Here is a 17,093-nt window from a genome sequence, read left to right as displayed (position 1 = left end):
GATGATTACTCGTTCTGGATGGCTGAGACTTCCAATCTTCAGGAGAAAAAGAAATCTTTTTTTAAAAAAATGGCCCCGATCCATACATTTGAAGGAAACCATATCTGGCTATCATCCCGGGAGATGCGAAATATAGGTAGTCTAAACAGATTAGAATTAGAATTAGAATTAGAATTAGAATTAGAATTAGAATTAGAATTAGAATTAGAATTAGAATTAGAATTAGAATTAGAATTAGAATTAGAATTAGAATTAGAATTAGAATTAGAATTAGAATTAGAATTAGAATTAGAATAGAATAAAAATTAGAATTGAAGAATAGAATAGAATAGAAATTAGAATTGAAGAATAGAATAGAATACAGAATAGAATAGAATAGAAATTAGAATTGAAGAATAGAATAGAATAGAAATTAGAATTGAAGAATAGAATAGAAATTAGAACTGAAGGATAGAATAGAATAGAAATTAGAATTGAAGAATAGAATAGAAATTAAACTGAAGAATAGAATAGAATAGAATAGAAATTAGAATTGAAGAATAGAATAGAATAAAAATATAGAATAGAATAGAGTAGAACAGAATAGAGTTGGAAGGGACCTTGCAGGTCATCTAGTCCAACCCCACACCCAAGCAGGAGTCCCTACACCATTTCTGACAGATGGCTGTCCAGTCTCTTCTTGAAAGCTTCCACTGATGAAGCTCCCACAATTTCTGAAGGCAACTTCTGTTCCATTGTTTGATTGTTCTCGCTGTCCTTGACTTACATTCCCAATTGAGCCCAACGTTTCCATTGCTAAGCGAAATGGTCGTTAAGTGAGTCACAGCCCATTTTATGACCTTTTCGCCAGGGTTGTTAGGAGAGTCACTGCAGTTGTTAGGTGACTTATGCGGTCGTTAAGTGAATCTGGCTTCCTGCTTGTCAGTAGGCCACAAAAGGAGATCAGACGACCTCCGGACGTTGCAACTGTCACAAGTACATGCCAGTTGCCAAGCGTCCAAAGTTTGATCACGTGACCGTGGGGAGGCTGCAACAATTGTACGTGTGAAAAACAGTCATAAGTCCCTTTTTTCAATACCATTGTAACTTTGAATGGTCATTTGGACTTACAGCAGCACTGAAAAAAGCCAGTTTTCGTGCCTAAGGCGGGACTAGAACTCATCGTCTCATTATGATTGGTCCAAAGCCACCCAGCCAGCTGTCATGGCTAAGGCGGGACTAGAACTCTCCATCTCCTGGTGATTGGCCCAAAGTCACCCAACTGGCTTTCATGCCTGAGGCGGGACTAGAGCTTACTGTCTCTTGGTGATTGGCCCAAAATCACCCAGCCAGCTTTCATGGCTAAGACAGAACTAGAACTCACTGTCTCCTGGTGACTGACCCAAAGTCACCCAACTGGCTTTCATGCCCAAGGCGGGACTAGAACTTTCTGTCTCCTGGTGATTGGCCCAAAGTCACCCAACTGGCTTTCATGCCTGAGGCGGGACTAGAACTCTCCGTCTCCTGGTGCTTGGCCCAAAGTCACCCAACTGGCTTTCATGCCTGAGGCGGGACTAGAGCTTACTGTCTCTTGGTGATTGGCCCAAAATCACCCAGCCAGCTTTCATGGCTAAGACAGAACTAGAACTCACTGTCTCCTGGTGACTGACCCAAAGTCACCCAACTGGCTTTCATGCCCAAGGCGGGACTAGAACTTTCTGTCTCCTGGTGATTGGCCCAAAGTCACCCAACTGGCTTTCATGCCTGAGGCGGGACTAGAACTCTCCGTCTCCTGGTGCTTGGCCCAAAGTCACCCAACTGGCTTTCATGCCTGAGGCGGGACTAGAGCTTACTGTCTCTTGGTGATTGGCCCAAAATCACCCAGCCAGCTTTCATGGCTAAGACAGAACTAGAACTCACTGTCTCCTGGTGACTGACCCAAAGTCACCCAACTGGCTTTCATGCCCAAGGCGGGACTAGAACTCTCTGTCTCCTGGTGATTGGCCCAAAGTCACCAAACTGGCTTTCATGCCTAAGGCGGGACTAGAACTCTCTGTCTCCTGGTGATTGGCCCAAAGTCACCCAGCTGGCTTTCATGCCCAAGGCGGGACTAGAACTCTCTGTCTCCTGGTGACTGACCCAAAGTCACCCAACCTGCTTTCATCCCTAATTTGGGACTAGAACTCTCTGTCTCCTGGTGACTGGCCCAAAGTCACCCAACTGGCTTTCATGCCCAAGGCGGGACTTGAACTCGCCCTCTCCTTGTTCCTGCCTGGTGCCTTAACCATTAGATGTGAGTCGGTGTGTTTGTGTGTAGGTGTATATTTGTGAAGTTGGAATAAAATGTTGATGACGGTGGTGGTGGAGGAGGAGGAATTTGCAGGAAGAATCTTGAAATGGTCTACGGTTTCCTGCCTGAGCAGCGGGTTGGACTAGATGACCTCCCAGGTCCCTTCCAACTCTTGTTCTTCTTTTAGAAACAGGATGTGGGGCTCGGCGACCTTTGCCTGTTCCGAGAAACATTTAATGCTTCCACATTTTATTTTATTTTTTTTTTATTGGAAATCGTTCTTTCGGAGCCCTTTTAAAAAAAAAAAGCTTCAGCCTCTCTAGCAAATGTCAACATTCGCCGGATTCCTAACGCTTGAAGCAATGCGCGACGTTCCCCCCAGCGGGCAGCTGCAAGCTCAGATCCTCTTGGCGCAGAAAAAAAGGAAGCACGAAGCTCCAGGAAGTGTTCGGCGAGAGAAAACAGCCTGCCGGGGAAGAAATATACCGCCAGGCAAAGAGGTTTAGGAGAAAGAACACTGCCGCAATGTGACAAAAGGCAGAGAGGTTGTTGGCAACACCTCCGTTTACACTAGGCGGCACGGCGGGGGGGGGGGGCTTTGACATACACAAATCCATCCCTTCCTGGCACTTCACTGCCCCTTTATAAATAAATGAGCCCACCCAGAATCACCCTTCCGATTTCAGCCCGGTGAAGATTTATTTTTTTATTTATTTTATTTTATTATATTTATATACTGCCCTTTCCCCGAAGGACTCAGGGCGGTTTACAGGGTGGTTAAAACAAAAAATACAAAAGTTAAAAACAGATTAAAAAAAAATTATATCCGTCCCTGAACAAATAAAACCCCAGTTAAAATTAAAATTAAAATTCTCAGCCTGGTCCAGAGAGCTCGAATAGCCATGTCTTCAGGTCCCGGCGGAACGAACGGAGGTGGGGGGCAGTCCTAAGCTCCATGGGCAGCTGGTTCCACAGGGCAGGCGCACCCACTGAGAAGGCCCTATCCCTGGGTGTCGTCCGCCGGCAGTCTCTTACCGGTGGCACCCTGAGAAGACCCTCCCTGTGGGAGCGCACTGGACGAAGGGAGCTTGATGCCGGCAGCAGGTGTTCCCTAAGGTAATTCGGACCCATGCCATTTAGGGCTTTATAGGTCATCACCAGCACCTTGAATCTCACCCGGAGGGCAACCGGGTGCCAATGCAGCTCGCGGAGTAGAGGTGTTACATGGGAGTATCGGGAAACCCCCATCACAAGTCGCGCGGCCGCATTCTGCACCAGCTGAAGCCTCCGAGTGGTCCTCAAGGGCAGCCCCATGTAGAGAGCGTTGCAAGATTGATGCTCGGCAAGCTGGCACTCCATTGTCCAAACAGGATCCTTGCAGCTGGCCAATTCTCCGGACCAATTGATGAGCTCCGAGCGGGATGAATCAGCCAGGAGTTGGTTATATTGGGGCAGAGAAGCCCCCCCCCCCCGCCTCTTTTCTTTTTTTTGTCTGGTGCTTTTTCCGGCTTCCCAGAGGCTGCTCTGCTGGACCAACAACACATGTGGGCCCTCTGAGCTTCGCAGGAGATGCGAGTTAAACGGTGTGGGTATGTCTGGTTTAGTAAAAAAAAAAAAAAAAAGAAGGACCAGGGGCAACGTGATAGCGGTCTTCCAATATTTGAGGGTCGGCCCCAAAGAAGAAGGAGTCAAGCTCTTCTCCAAAGTCCCTGAAGCCAAGGCAAGCAGCAACGGATGGAAACTAATCAAGGAGAGAAGCAGCCTGGAATTAAGGAGGAATTTCCTGGCAGTGAAAACCAGTGGAATGACTTGCCTCCAGAAGTTGATTTCTCTTTGATTTCCTCGGCTTAGGCTGTTGCCTAATGCCAGCACACTCTGATGCCAAAAAAGCCAACACAATCCTAAGTTGCATTAACAGAGGGATAGAATCAAGATCATGTGAAGGGTTAATACCACTTTACAAGGCCTTGATAAGGCCACACTTGGAATACTGCATATAGTTTTAGTCCCCACGATGTAAAAAAGATGTTGGGACTCTGGAAAGAGTGCAGAGAAGAGCAACGAAGATGATCAGGGGACTGGAGGCTACAACATTATGAAGAACTGGGTATGTCTAGCTTAATGAATAGAAGGATGAGGGGTGACAGGATAGCAGTCTTCCAATATCTCGGGGGCTGCCCCAAAGAATACTAAAATACAAAAATACAAAAATTAAGAAAAGATTAAACATAATGCCCAATACAATACAACAATAAGTTACAATACGTTAAAAGCAATAATAAAACCCAAACCCATCAGACCAGGCCGGCTTGCTCAAACAAGTAGGTCTTTAGATCACGTCGGAAGGAGCGAAGGTCGGGCGCCATCCGGAGCTCAACCGGTAAGCGGTTCCACAAATCCGGCGCACCCACAGAGAAGGCCCTCCCCCTGGGGGCCACCAGACGGCATTCTCTGACCGGTGGCACCCTGATGAGTTCCCCATCTATAATTTATGTGGGTGTATGCATAATTCTAGGGACGCGGTGGCTCAGTGGGTTAGGACGCTGAGCTTGCCAATCAGAAGGTCGGCAGTTTGGCGGGTCGAATCCTGAGTGCCGCGTAGCAGAGTGAGCGCCTGTTACTCGTCCCAGCTTCTGCCAACCTAGCAATTCGAAAGCACATAAAAATGCAAGTAGAAAAATAGGGACCACTACGGCGGGAAGGTAACAGCGTTCCGTGCGCCTTTGGCGTCTAGTCATGCCGGCCACATGACCACGGAGACGTCCTCGGACAAGCGCTGGCTCTTCGGCTTCTAAACGGAGATGAGCACCGGCCCCTAGAGTCGGAAACGACTAGCACGCATATGCGGGGGAACCTTTACCTTTACCTTATGCATAATTCTGTACTTATTTATTTATTTTTGTCATACTTATGTAGTAGTGTATATCGGATGTGGAGACCCTTTGAGAACTGTATGCAATGAAATTTCATTTTAATCTGTGCCGATTAGTGTACATCCAAATTGTCAATAAAGTTATTATTCTATTCATCTATCCCAGGGGTCTTCAAACCTGGCCCTTTTATGACTTGTGGACTTCAACTCCCAGAATTCCTCAGCCAGGCACGCTGGCTGAGGAATTCTGGGAGTTGAAGTCCACAAATCACAAAAGGGCCAGGTTTGAAGACCCCTGGGCTTAGGGTATTGTTTCTGGATGGCTGGGGAATTCTGGGAGTTGAAGTCCATCCATGCTGACAGGAATTTTAGGTGAAGCCCATCCATGCTGACTGGGGAATTCTGGGAGTTGAAGTCCACAAGTCATAAAAGGACCAAGTTTGAAGACCCCTGATCTGTCTCCTCATCCAAGTCCTCGGTGACAACGTTGAAGAACACCAGGCTTATTTTCTCATCTCTGGTTTGTCCTCCATGCTGACAGCAAACAGCTCCTGAGTTGAAACCTCTCCCCCACCTTCCCCATCTGGGTTGTCTTCTGCTCTCACCAGAGCTACTCTCTTCTCCCTCAGGACCTTCTCAAACATACGTCAGAGGAGCATCCGGACCACCCGTTCTTGATAGAAGCGCAGACGAGCATCAAGCAGGTCGCGGAGAAGATCAACAAAGGGATGAAGAGCGCGGAGGAGGTGGAGCGGAACGCTCGGATAGTGCAGGAGATCGAATCCCACATTGAAGGCATGGAAGATGTAAGTCCTGAAGTTCTCAGACGGGGCAGAGTCCCCTCCACAAATTAATCGCAGCTAATTTAGGTTAGCTACACCACGTTTCTATCTTGGTGGATCTCCAAAAACAACAAAAAAAAGTGGGGTCCTGAGTGCTTCTCTGAGCTGGGTGGTTTTCTTGGAGACGTTTCATGAGCCAACTAGAAAACATCATCAGTGCTAGAAGGGAGGGTGGATTGTGGAGAGGAGGAAGAGGAGGAGGAGGAGGAGGAGGAGGAGGAGGAGGAGGAGGAGGAGATAACAATAACTGGGGTCCTGGGTGCTTCTCTGAGCTGGGTGGTTTTCTTGCAGACGTTTCATGACCCAACTAGGGAACATCATCCGTGCTAGAAGGGAGTGGAGTTTTGCAGAGAAGGAGGAAGAGAGGAGGAAGAGGAGGGCCGTGGGGTCCTTGGGACTTTTTAGTCTTTAGTTTTTTTCTTTCAGACGTTTCATGACCCAACCAGGGAACATCATCAGTGCTAGAAGGGAGGGGACTTTGTGGAGAGGAGGAGGAGGAGGGAGGGAGGAAGGAAGGAAGGAAGGAAGGAAGGAAGGAAGGAAGGAAGGAAGGACTGTGGGGTCCTTGGTGCTCTCTGAGCTGGGTTGTTTTGTTGCAGACGTTTCATGACCCAACTAGGGAACACCATCAGGCCTAGAAGGGAGAGGAATTTGCTTTCTGAAGCGAGCTACTTGCTTATCAATAGAAACCTCATCCCTTCTAGCAATTATGATGTTACCTGGTTGGGTAAAGAAACGTCTGCAAGAAAACAGCCAAGCTCAGAGAGCATCAAGGACCTCACAGTTCAACCCAGAATTACAAATATTCTCCTTTATTAGACTTTGGAATTATTATAGATGCTGTTGAAGGTTCTAGAGCAGGGCTAGGCAACCTTGGCTCTTTTAGGACTCATGGACTTCAACTCCCAGAATTCCTGAGCCAGTGATGCTGGCTGAGGAATTCTGGGAGTTGAAGTCCACGAGTCATCAAGGGGGCCATAGTTCCCCCATGCTGGCTGAGGAATTCTGGGAGTTGAAGTCCACAAGTCATGAAGGAGCCATAGTTCCCCCATGCTGGCTGAGGAATTCTGGGAGTTGAAGTCCACGAGTCATGAAGGGGGCCATAGTTCCCCCATGCTGGCTGAGGAATTCTGGGAATTGAAGTCCACAAGTCATAAAAGAGCCAGGGTTGCCTACCCCTGTTCTAGAGTCCTGATGATCTGATCTCTCATCTCGACAGCTCCAGGCTCCACTTCGGAGGTTCTTACGGCAGGAGATGGTGGTGGAAGTGGTGAGTACTCCTTGTTCAAAACGTCCATATCTTGTAGAGCTTTGACATACACCAGAAACAGGAGCATCTCATAAAGCATTAGTAAAACCACACTTGGAATGCTGTATCCAGTTTTGGTCAGCATATTATAAAAAAAGATGTTGAGACTCTGGAAAGAGTGCAGAGAAGAACAACGAAGATGATCAGGGGTCCGGAGGCTGAAACATACAAGGAACGGTTGCTGGAATTGGGTGTGTCTAGTTTAATGAAGAGAAGGACGACGGGGGACATGAGAGCAGGGTTCCAGTTTCTCAGGGGCTGCCCCAAAGAAGAGGGAGTCAAGCTATTCTCCAAAGCACCTGAAGGCAGGAGAAGAAGCCATGGATGGAAACTCACCGAGGAGAGAAGCAACCCGGAACTAAGGAGAAAGTTCCTAACAGTGAGGACAATTAACCAGTGGAACAGCTTGCCACCAGAAGTTGTGGGCGCTCCATCACTGGAAGTTTTTAAGAAGAGATTGGACAGCCATTTGTCCAGAATGGTATAAGGACTCCAGCTTGAGCAGGGGGTTGGACTAGATGACCTCCAAACTCTGCTTTCCCCCAAACCCCCAGCCAGGTTTAGTTTTTTTAATAGATAGATAGATAGATAGATAGATAGATAGATAGATAGATAGATAGATAGATAGATAGATAGATAGATAGATAGATAGATAGATAGATAGATGGATGGATGGATGGATGGATGGATGGATGGATGGATGGATGGATGGATGGATGGATGGATGGATGGATGGATGGACGGACGGATAGATAGATAGATGATTGATAGATTGATAGATAGATAGATAGATAGATAGATAGATAGATAGATAGATAGATGATAGATAGATAGATAAATAGATAGATAGATAGATGCATGCATACATACGTACATCAAATAAGGGGAAAGTAGCATGACTGGTGCCGGGGAATACAGATAGTCCTTAACAATTAAGTCTGAAATTTCAGCTGCTAAGCAAGATGGTTGTTAAAATGAGTTCTTCCCCATTTTATGACCTTTCTTGCTGCAGTTGTTAAGTGAGACCCTGCAGTCGTTAAATGAATCTGGCTTCCCCATTGACGTTGTTGGTTGGAAGTTCACAAAAGGGCATCATATGACCCTGGGGACACTGCAACCTTCATTAATAGTAATAGTAGTAGTAGTAGTAGTAGTAGTAGTAGTAATGATGATGATGCATGCCAAGAAGAATAGAATAGAATGAAAATATGGAATGGAATGGAATGAATGGAACGGAACAGAAAGGAAAAGAAAAGAAAATAGGAATGGAACAGAATGGAATAGGAGTGGAGTAGAGTAGAATTAGAATTAAAATTAGAATAGAATAGAATAGAATAGAATAGAATAGAATAGAATAGAATAGAATAGAATAGAATAGAATAGAATAGAATAGAATAGAATAGAAATATGGAATGGAATGGAATGGAATAGAATAGAATAGAATAGAATAGAATAGAATAGAATAGAATAGAATAGAATAGAATAGAATAGAATAGAATAGAATAGAATAGAATAGAATAGAAAATATGGAATGGAATAGAATAGAATAGAATAGAATAGAATAGAATAGAATAGAATAGAATAGAATAGAATAGAATAGAATAGAATAGAATAGAATAGAATAGAATAGAATATAGAATAGAGCAGAAGAGAATTAAAAATGGAATGGAATGGAATGGAATAGAATAGAAAATATGAAATAGTAGAATAGAATAGAATAGAATAGAAAATATGGAATAGAATGGAATAGAATAGAATAGAATAGAATAGAATAGAATAGAATAGAATAGAATAGAATAGAATAGAATAGAATAGAATAGAATAGAATAGAAATATGGAATGGAATGGAATGGAATAGAATAGAATAGAATAGAAATACAGAATGGAATAGAATAGAATAGAATAGAATAGAATAGAATAGAATAGAATAGAATAGAATAGAATAGAATAGAATAGAATAGAATAGAATAGAATAGAATAATAGAATAGAATAGAATAGAAATACAGAATAGAATAGAATAGAATAGAGTAGAATTACAGAGTAGAGTAGAATAGAGTTACAGAATGGAACAGAACAACAGAACAGAACAGAATAGAGCTGGAAGGGACCTTGGAGGTCTTCTAGTCCAGCCCCCTGCTCAAGCAGGAGAACCTATACCGTCTTTGATCATGGGGATGCTGCAGTGGTCGTAAGTGTGAAAAAGAGTCATAAGCCACCTTTTTTTCAGTGCCCTTGCAACTTCGAACCATCACTAAGCCGATGCTTGACTAGATGCTAAATTAAGGAGAGCCACTCTGATGTGTAACCGTGCCCTTCTATCCAGCCAGATCAAGAGGGCCCTGTGGGGTCCCAAAGCTTGCACCCTGGCATGCCACCACGCCCGCGTTGTTTCCCCGTGACTCTTCCCGGATCTCTTTACAGAAGCCGGTGGGTGGGAAGAAGGATCGGTCGCTGTTCCTCTTCACTGACTTGCTGGTGTGCACTACGCTGAAACGCAAGTCAGGCTCTCTGCGACGGAGTTCCATGAGTCTGTAAGTATGCAACCTCACAACTCTCGGGAGGAGTTAGAATCCGGGGCCAGGTCAAGAGGGCAGAAGTGCACGTAAAAACACACTCTCCAGAACAGTGTTTCTCCATCTCAGCAACGTTAGGATGGGTGGATTTTAGTTCCCCAGCAACTTCAGCTCCCAGAATTCCTCCGTTAGTCTGAGTGGACTTCAGGTCCCAGAATTCCTCCGTTAGTCTGAGTGGACTTCAGCTCCCAGAATTCCTCCGTTAGTCTGAGTGGACTTCAGCTCCCAGAATTCCTCTGTTAGTCTGAGTCGACTTCAGCTCCCCGAATTCCTCCATTAGTCTGAGTTGACTTCAGCTCCCAGAATTCCTCCGTTAGTCTGAGTGGACTTCAGCTCCCAGAATTCCTCTGTTAGTCTGAGTCGACTTCAGCTCCCCGAATTCCTCAATTAGTCTGAGTTGACTTCAGCTCCCAGAATTCCTCCGTTAGTCTGAATTGACTTCAGCTCCCAGAATTCCTCCGTTAGTCTGAGTCGACTTCAGCTCCCAGAATTCCCCCGTTAGTCTGAGTCGACTTCAGCTCCCAGAATTCCTCCGTTAGTCTGAGTCGACTTCAGCTCCCAGAATTCCTCCGTTAGTCTGAGTGGACTTCAGCTCCCAGAATTCCTCCGTTAGTCTGAGTCGACTTCAGCTCCCAGAATTCCTCCGTTAGTCTGAGTCGACTTCAGCTCCCCGAATTCCTCCATTAGTCTGAGTTGACTTCAGCTCCCAGAATTCCTCCGTTAGTCTGAATTGACTTCAGCTCCCAGAATTCCTCCGTTAGTCTGAGTCGACTTCAGCTCCCAGAATTCCCTAACCAGCCTATATGGACTGCAATTTCCGGAATTCATCCATCAACAGGGGGTAGTAGACCTCGACTGACAGAACTTCCCAGCTGACATGGGTGGACTTCAACTCCCAGAATTCTCCAGCTAGCATGCTAGCTGGGGGATTCTGGGAGTTGAAGTCCCAACAGCTTCAAGTTACTGATTTTGAGAAATGCTGCTCTAACACTGTTGATGCTGCTTTCTCACAGACTTGTACCCTGCCTCTGTATGCAGGCAAGCTGTTTCGTGCAATTACGTTTTACAGGTATTAGACAACTCTTAAATTTTTTAGAGAAGGCACCAGGGCAGGGGTCTTCAAACATGGCTCTTTTAGGACTTGTGGACTTCAGCTTCCAGAATTCATCAGCCAGCGTGCCTGGCTGAGGAATTCTGGGAGTTGAAGTCCACAAGTCCTAAAAGGGCCAAGTTTGAAGACCCCTGCTGTAGGGTCAAGGGTGACTAGAGGGAACCTTTTCCTTATACCAGGGGTCTTCAAACTTGGCAACTTTAAGACTTGTGGACTTCAACTCCCAGAATTCCTCAGCCAGGCTGGCTGAGGAATTCTGGGACTTGAAGTCCACAAGTCTTAAAGTTGCCAGGTTTGAAGACCCCTGCCTTCTACGCAGTCGTCAGCTTACCACCACAACCCAGCCCAGAAATTTCCGTTGCTAAGCGAGGCAGTTGTTTTAAGTGACCTGCACCTCGATTTTACAACCTTTTTTCCCCCAGCATTATTAAGTCAGTCGGCACGGTCGTTAAGCGACTCCTGCCGTCGTTAAGGGAATCTGGCTTCACCCCTTGACTTTGCTCGTTGGCAGCGTCCTGGCAGACTACAAATTGGTGATCCGGTGACCCTGGGCAGTGCAACTGATACACGCCCCTGCCAGTTGCCAAGCCTCTTGAGTTTCGATCACGTGACCACGGGGCATGCCGCAACAGAACGGGGTCCTAAGTCTCTTTTTTTCCCCCAACGCCGTTGTAAACTTTGAAACGGTGGCTAAACAAATGGCGGTAATTCAAGGATTACCCTGTAATGGATTATTATTTTAATTTTTTTTTTTTAAAAAAAAAGTCTCCCCATACAACCGTCAACTTTGATATTGCAAGTTCTCAGTCTCCGTTTTTCTTTCCCGGGGTGTGTGTGTGTGTGTTTTCCAGCTACACAGCGGCCAGCGTGATCGACACTGCCAGCAAATACAAACTGCTTTGGAAAATGCCCCTGGAGGAGGTAGAGATTGTGAAAGGTTTGTGACGACGTCGTGAGAAGAGTGACGAGATTGCAGCCTCCCAGTATTTGAGGGGCTGCCCCAAAGAAGCCAGGGGGGGGGAGGTTTCCCCCCTATTCTCCAAAGCAGGAGAAGAAGGCAACGGGGGGGGGGAAACTCACCAAGGAGAGAAGCAACCTGGAAGTAACGGGGAGGACAGTGAACCAGCGGAACTACTTGCCACCAGAAGTTGTGGGCGCTTCAACATTGGAAGGTTTTCCCTGGACAGCCATCTGTTTGAAACGGGCATAGGGCTTCCCGTTGGAGCAGGGGGTTGGACTAGAAGACCTCCAAGGTCCCTTCCGACTCTGTTACGTTGTTAATTAGCCCGGGGGGGAATGACTTGGGGGACCCCCGCCCAGAAGTTGTGGGCGCTCCATCACTGGAGGTTTTGAAGAAGAGGCAGGACAGCCGCTTGTCTGAAATGGTATAGGGTCTCCTGCTTGAGCAGGGGGGGCTGGACTAGATGACCTCCAAGGTCCCTTCCAACGCTGTTCTGATTGATTGGTTGGTTGGTTGATTGATTGATTGATTGATTGATGGCTGAACTTGGACTGATAGAGCCCGAAAAGGCTGCAGTCCTTAGAAAGAGTTTTCAGGAAAAGCTTTTCTCTAAATCAGGCTGGCCGACTTGCAGGGCAGGTGCCGAACGTAGGTTGGTGGAACGTTTTCTGCAGAACTGACACGATGAGCAATCCTCTTCCTCCTCCTCCTCCTCCTCCCCCTCTTCCTCCTCCTCCTCCTCCTCCTCCTCTTCCTCCTCCTCCTCCTCCTCCTCCCCTCTGCCAAATCCACTCTATAGCACTGATGGTGTTACCTGCAAGCCTTTAGCCAAGCTCAGAGAGTACCAAGGACCTCACAGTCCTCCTCTTCCTCCTCCTCCTCCTCCTCCTCCTCCTCCTCCTCCTCCTCCTCTTCCTTCTCTCTGCAAAATCCACTCTATAGCACTGATGGTGTTACCTGCAAGCCTTTAACCAAGTTCACAGAGTACCAAGGACCTCACAGTCTTCCTCCTCCTCCTCCTCCTCCTCCTCCTCCTCCTCCTCCTCCTCCTCTCTGCCAAATCCACTCTCTAGCACTGATGACGTTACCTAGTTTGGCAATGAAACGTCTTCATGAAAACAGCCCAAACTCCTTGAGCCCTCCCGACCTCCGCCCTCGGCCACAGGCGCTCCCCCCTATGAGCAGGTCAAGCATGCAGGCAAAATCTAGGAAGCGAGAGAAGCAAGCCGGGAAATTGCAGCCCTTTTCTCTGAGAGGCGTCTTTACGGGCTATTTGGTACGTAGAGCGCCGAGCCTTGAACGGGTTTTCTTTCCGCGCGGGCAGGGAGCTCTCCGTCCAGCAACCGGGACAGCATCCAGAAGGCCATCTGCCGCCTGGACGAGGACCTCAGCACGCTGGGCCAAGTCAGCAAGCTCTCCGAGACACTCAATTTCCCCCACCAGGTGAGCATCTTCCCCTCCGGAATATCAGAGCGGGGAGAGTTTAGGTAAAGGTAAAGGTTCCCCCGCACGTGCGTGCTAGTCGTTTCCGACTCTAGGGGCCGGTGCTCATCTCCGTTTCATAGCCGAAGAGCCAGCGCTTGTCCGAGGACGTCTCCGTGGTCATGTGGCCGGCATGACTAGACGCCAAAGGCGCACGGAACGCTGTTACCTTCCCACCGTAGTGGTCCCTATTTTTCTACTTGCATTTTTACGTGCTTTCGAACTGCTAGGTTGGCAGAAGCTGGGACGAGTAACAGGCGCTCACTCTGTTACGCGGCACTCGGGATTCGACCCGCCAAACTGCCGACCTTCTGATCGACAAGCTCAGCGTCAGAAAGAAAGTAATGCAGCTAGCCGAGAGAGCCGTCCAGTCGAAAAAAAATAAATTACGCCTGAAACATTTCCAACGAAATCGCCAGGGCTGGCCCTCAACTTGTCCCAAAGGTGCCCCCCCTTTTTTTCCCCCAGGAGGCAACTGGACTTCCCTTGCTTTTCCCCCCCCTCGAAGACGTCTCCCTTCTCCCCCGCGAGAAGCTTCTTCCCGCTCTGTTCTTCCGCTCAATTCCCGGCTCCGATTGCAGCCCAAAATGCCTTCTGGCTAAGCGGGACAGTTCTCAAGGGAACGCGGGTCCGTTTTGGCCACCTCTGTCTCGCCACGCCGGCAAAGCGAATCGCCGCGGTGGTTTAACGTTAGGTCGCACGGTGGTTAAAGGGGCCTCTTCGTTGGCCTGCCTTGCCTGAGGGTCGCAAGAGGAGGGGGTGGGGCGGTCACGCGACCCCCGGGACACTGCAACCGTCGTAAGTGCGTGCCGGTTGCCCGGCGTCCGTCTTTGGATCAGCGGCACACGGGCTTGCTGCAGTGGTTGCGCTTGTTGGGAAACGGCCCGAAGTCGCTGTTTTCAATGCCCTTGCAACTTTCGAGGGGCCCTGAATGGACGGCTGCAAGCCTTAGGGCTGCCTGCCAGATGGTGCAAATGGGCGTGGAGCCTCCGTGGAGCTGCGGAACGGATTGCGTTGTGGACTGGAGGTCGGTCACTCATTCGCACCACTCGGGTGACCCCGAGGACACAGACGAGCCTCCAAGGGGGCCTCAACGACCTTCTCAAAGGAGGCAAATGACCCGTGTTTTTTTTTTCTGCAAGGAGTACAAATCCTTGCAGAAATCCAGTCAGAGCTCGAAGAAGCTTCTTGGATGTCAACGGAGCTTCTCTGTCCTTCAGGTCACGGTTGGCCCAAAGGTGCTATTTTTTTTTCAGGAGGGAATTGGACTTTTCTTGTTTTGCTTTGAAGACGTTTCGCTTCTCATCCCAGAAGCTTCTTCGGCTCTGACTGGATGGAGGGGAATGGGAATGGATTTATACTCCTTGCAAAAAAAAACCTGGTCATTTGCATCCTTTTTAGAGAGTCGTTGAGGCCACTGGGAGGTTTGTCTGTGTCCTCAGGGTCACCCGAGTGGTGCAAAAGGGTGTGGATCCTTCTTGGAATTGCTGAAAGGATTGTGTTGTTGACTGGAGATAGATACACCACCCATTTGCACCACTCGGGTGACCCTGAGGACACAGAAAAACCTCCAAGTGGCCTCAACGACCCTCTAAAACAGGATCCTCAGGGTCACCTGAGTGATGCAAATGTGTGTGGAGCCTTCTTGGAACTGCTGAACGGATTGTGTTGTAGACTGGAGATAGATACACCACCCATTTGCACCACTCCGGTGACCCTGAGGACACAGATAAGCCTCCAAGTGGCCTCAACGACTCTCTAAAAGAAGGCAAATGACCAGTTTTTCTGCAAGGAGTATAAATCCTTCCATTCCCCACCATCCAGTCAGAGCCGAAGAAGCTTCTGGGATGAGAAGCGAAACGTCTTCAAAGCAAAACAAGAAAGTCCAGTTGCCTCTTGGGGGAAAAAAAAACACAAAACCACCTTTGCCACAAAGGCGACAAGAAAAGTCGTAACGCGGGGCAAAACCCCGCTTAACAAATTTCTCGCTTAGCAACGGGCTCAGTCGTGGTCGTACGTTGAGGACTGCCTGTGTAACGACAACCGGCCTTTCTTCTTTTTTGGGTGAGTCACGTTGTTTTCTAGGTTAACAACAAGCCCAGTTGTGATTCTTTGGGTCTGCTAGAAAATAAAAAATTAGGGTGACCGAGCTAGGGTTTTGTTGTTGTTGTTGTTGTCGTGGTTTTTCCAGCAAAGCTCACATTATCCGCAAGCTTTTGAGATTCCCACGCTCCCCGTTCTGATCTCTGCTCTGTGCTTCAGACCCTGGATGACGTCATCAAGGACTTAATGGCCGCCATCCACCGGGAACTGACGGAGAAGCAGTCGGTGTCGTTCAGCCTCTCCTTCCCGCCCAACAAAATGGAGCTGACCGTCACCAAGTCCGACAGCACCGACTCGCATATTTTCGAATTCCCCAATCCTGACGCCCGGCACAGTTTTGAACAAGGCTTCGAGGACGCGAAGAAGAAGCTAGGTAGCCTCTTGGGATGGTTGGGAATCCCTTTAGAATGAACGGCGGCGCTCTCTTGGGCAAACCCGATGCTCCTTTTTAACCTGCGCACCCCGCAGGTAGAAAGCTAGCCCCTCGCTGTGAAAATTAGCCTGCCGTCTGCTCCCCGACATGCTGATTTTCTGTGAACAGGGATTGGATTCAATCTGAATTCAAATCTAAATAGCCAACTCGATGCTCCTTTTTACCTCCACACCCCGCAGGTAGAAAGCTAGCCCCTCGCTGTGAAAATTAGCCTGCCGTCTGCTCCCCGACATGCTGATTTTCTGTGAACAGGGATTGGATTCAATCTGAATTCAAATCTAAATAGCCAACTCGATGCTCCTTTTTACCTGCACACCCCGCAGGTAGAAAGCTAGCCCCTCACTGTGAAAATTAGCCTGCTGTCTGCTCCCCGACATGCTGATTTTCTATGAACAGGGATTGGATTCAATCTGAATTCAAATCTAAATAGCCAACTCGATGCTCCTTTTTACCTCCACACACCACAGGTAGAAAGCTAGCCCCTCACTGTGAAAATTAGCCTGCCGTCTGCTCCCCGACATGCTGATTTTCTATGAACGGGGATTGGATTCAATGTGAATTCAAATCTAAATAGCCAACTCGATGCTCCTTTTTACCTGCGCACCCCGCAGGTAGAAAGCTAGCCCCTCACTGTGAAAATTAGCCTGCCGTCTGCTCCCCGACATGCTGATTTTCTGTGAACAGAGATTGGATTCAATCTGAATTCAAATCTAAATAGCCAACTCGATGCTCTTCCTTACCTGCACACCCCGTAGGTAGAAAGCTAGCCCCTCACTGTGAAAATTAGCCTGCCGTCTGCTCCCCGACATGCTGATTTTCTATGAACAGGGATTGGATTCAATCTGAATTCAAATCTAAATAGCCAACTCGATGCTCTTCCTTACCTGCGTACCCCGCAGGTAGAAAGCTAGCCCCTCACTGTGAAAATTAGCCTGCTGTCTGCTCCCCGACATGCTGATTTTCTGTGAACGGGGATTGGATTCAATCTGAATTCAAATCTAAATAGCCAACTCGATGCTCCTTTTTACCTGTGCACCCCGCAGGTAGAAAGCTAGCCCCTCACTGTGAAAATTATCCTGCCGTCTGCTCCCCGACATGCTGATTTTCTGTGAACAGGGATTGGATTCAATCTGAATT

General features: G+C 47.8%; 1 protein-coding gene across 1 annotated transcript in view; it reads left to right on the top strand.

Moving 5' to 3' along the window:
- The window catches only part of ARHGEF17 (Rho guanine nucleotide exchange factor 17), a 123,865-nt gene that overhangs the window by 84,993 nt on the left and 21,779 nt on the right, over positions 1-17,093 (top strand). The window contains exons 6-11 of the mRNA XM_081327788.1: positions 5,771-5,947; positions 7,203-7,253; positions 9,715-9,824; positions 11,829-11,918; positions 13,267-13,381; positions 15,683-15,896. Coding sequence (XP_081183914.1) covers positions 5,771-5,947; positions 7,203-7,253; positions 9,715-9,824; positions 11,829-11,918; positions 13,267-13,381; positions 15,683-15,896 — 757 coding nt within the window. The remainder of the gene's footprint in view (positions 1-5,770; positions 5,948-7,202; positions 7,254-9,714; positions 9,825-11,828; positions 11,919-13,266; positions 13,382-15,682; positions 15,897-17,093) is intronic.

The sequence above is a fragment of the Vipera berus genome (assembly GCF_964194415.1).
Source record: "Vipera berus genome assembly, chromosome: 4".
Taxonomy (NCBI): domain Eukaryota; kingdom Metazoa; phylum Chordata; class Lepidosauria; order Squamata; family Viperidae; genus Vipera; species Vipera berus.
Note: the sequence above shows the minus strand (reverse complement) of the source record. Positions and strands in the feature narration are given on the sequence as shown.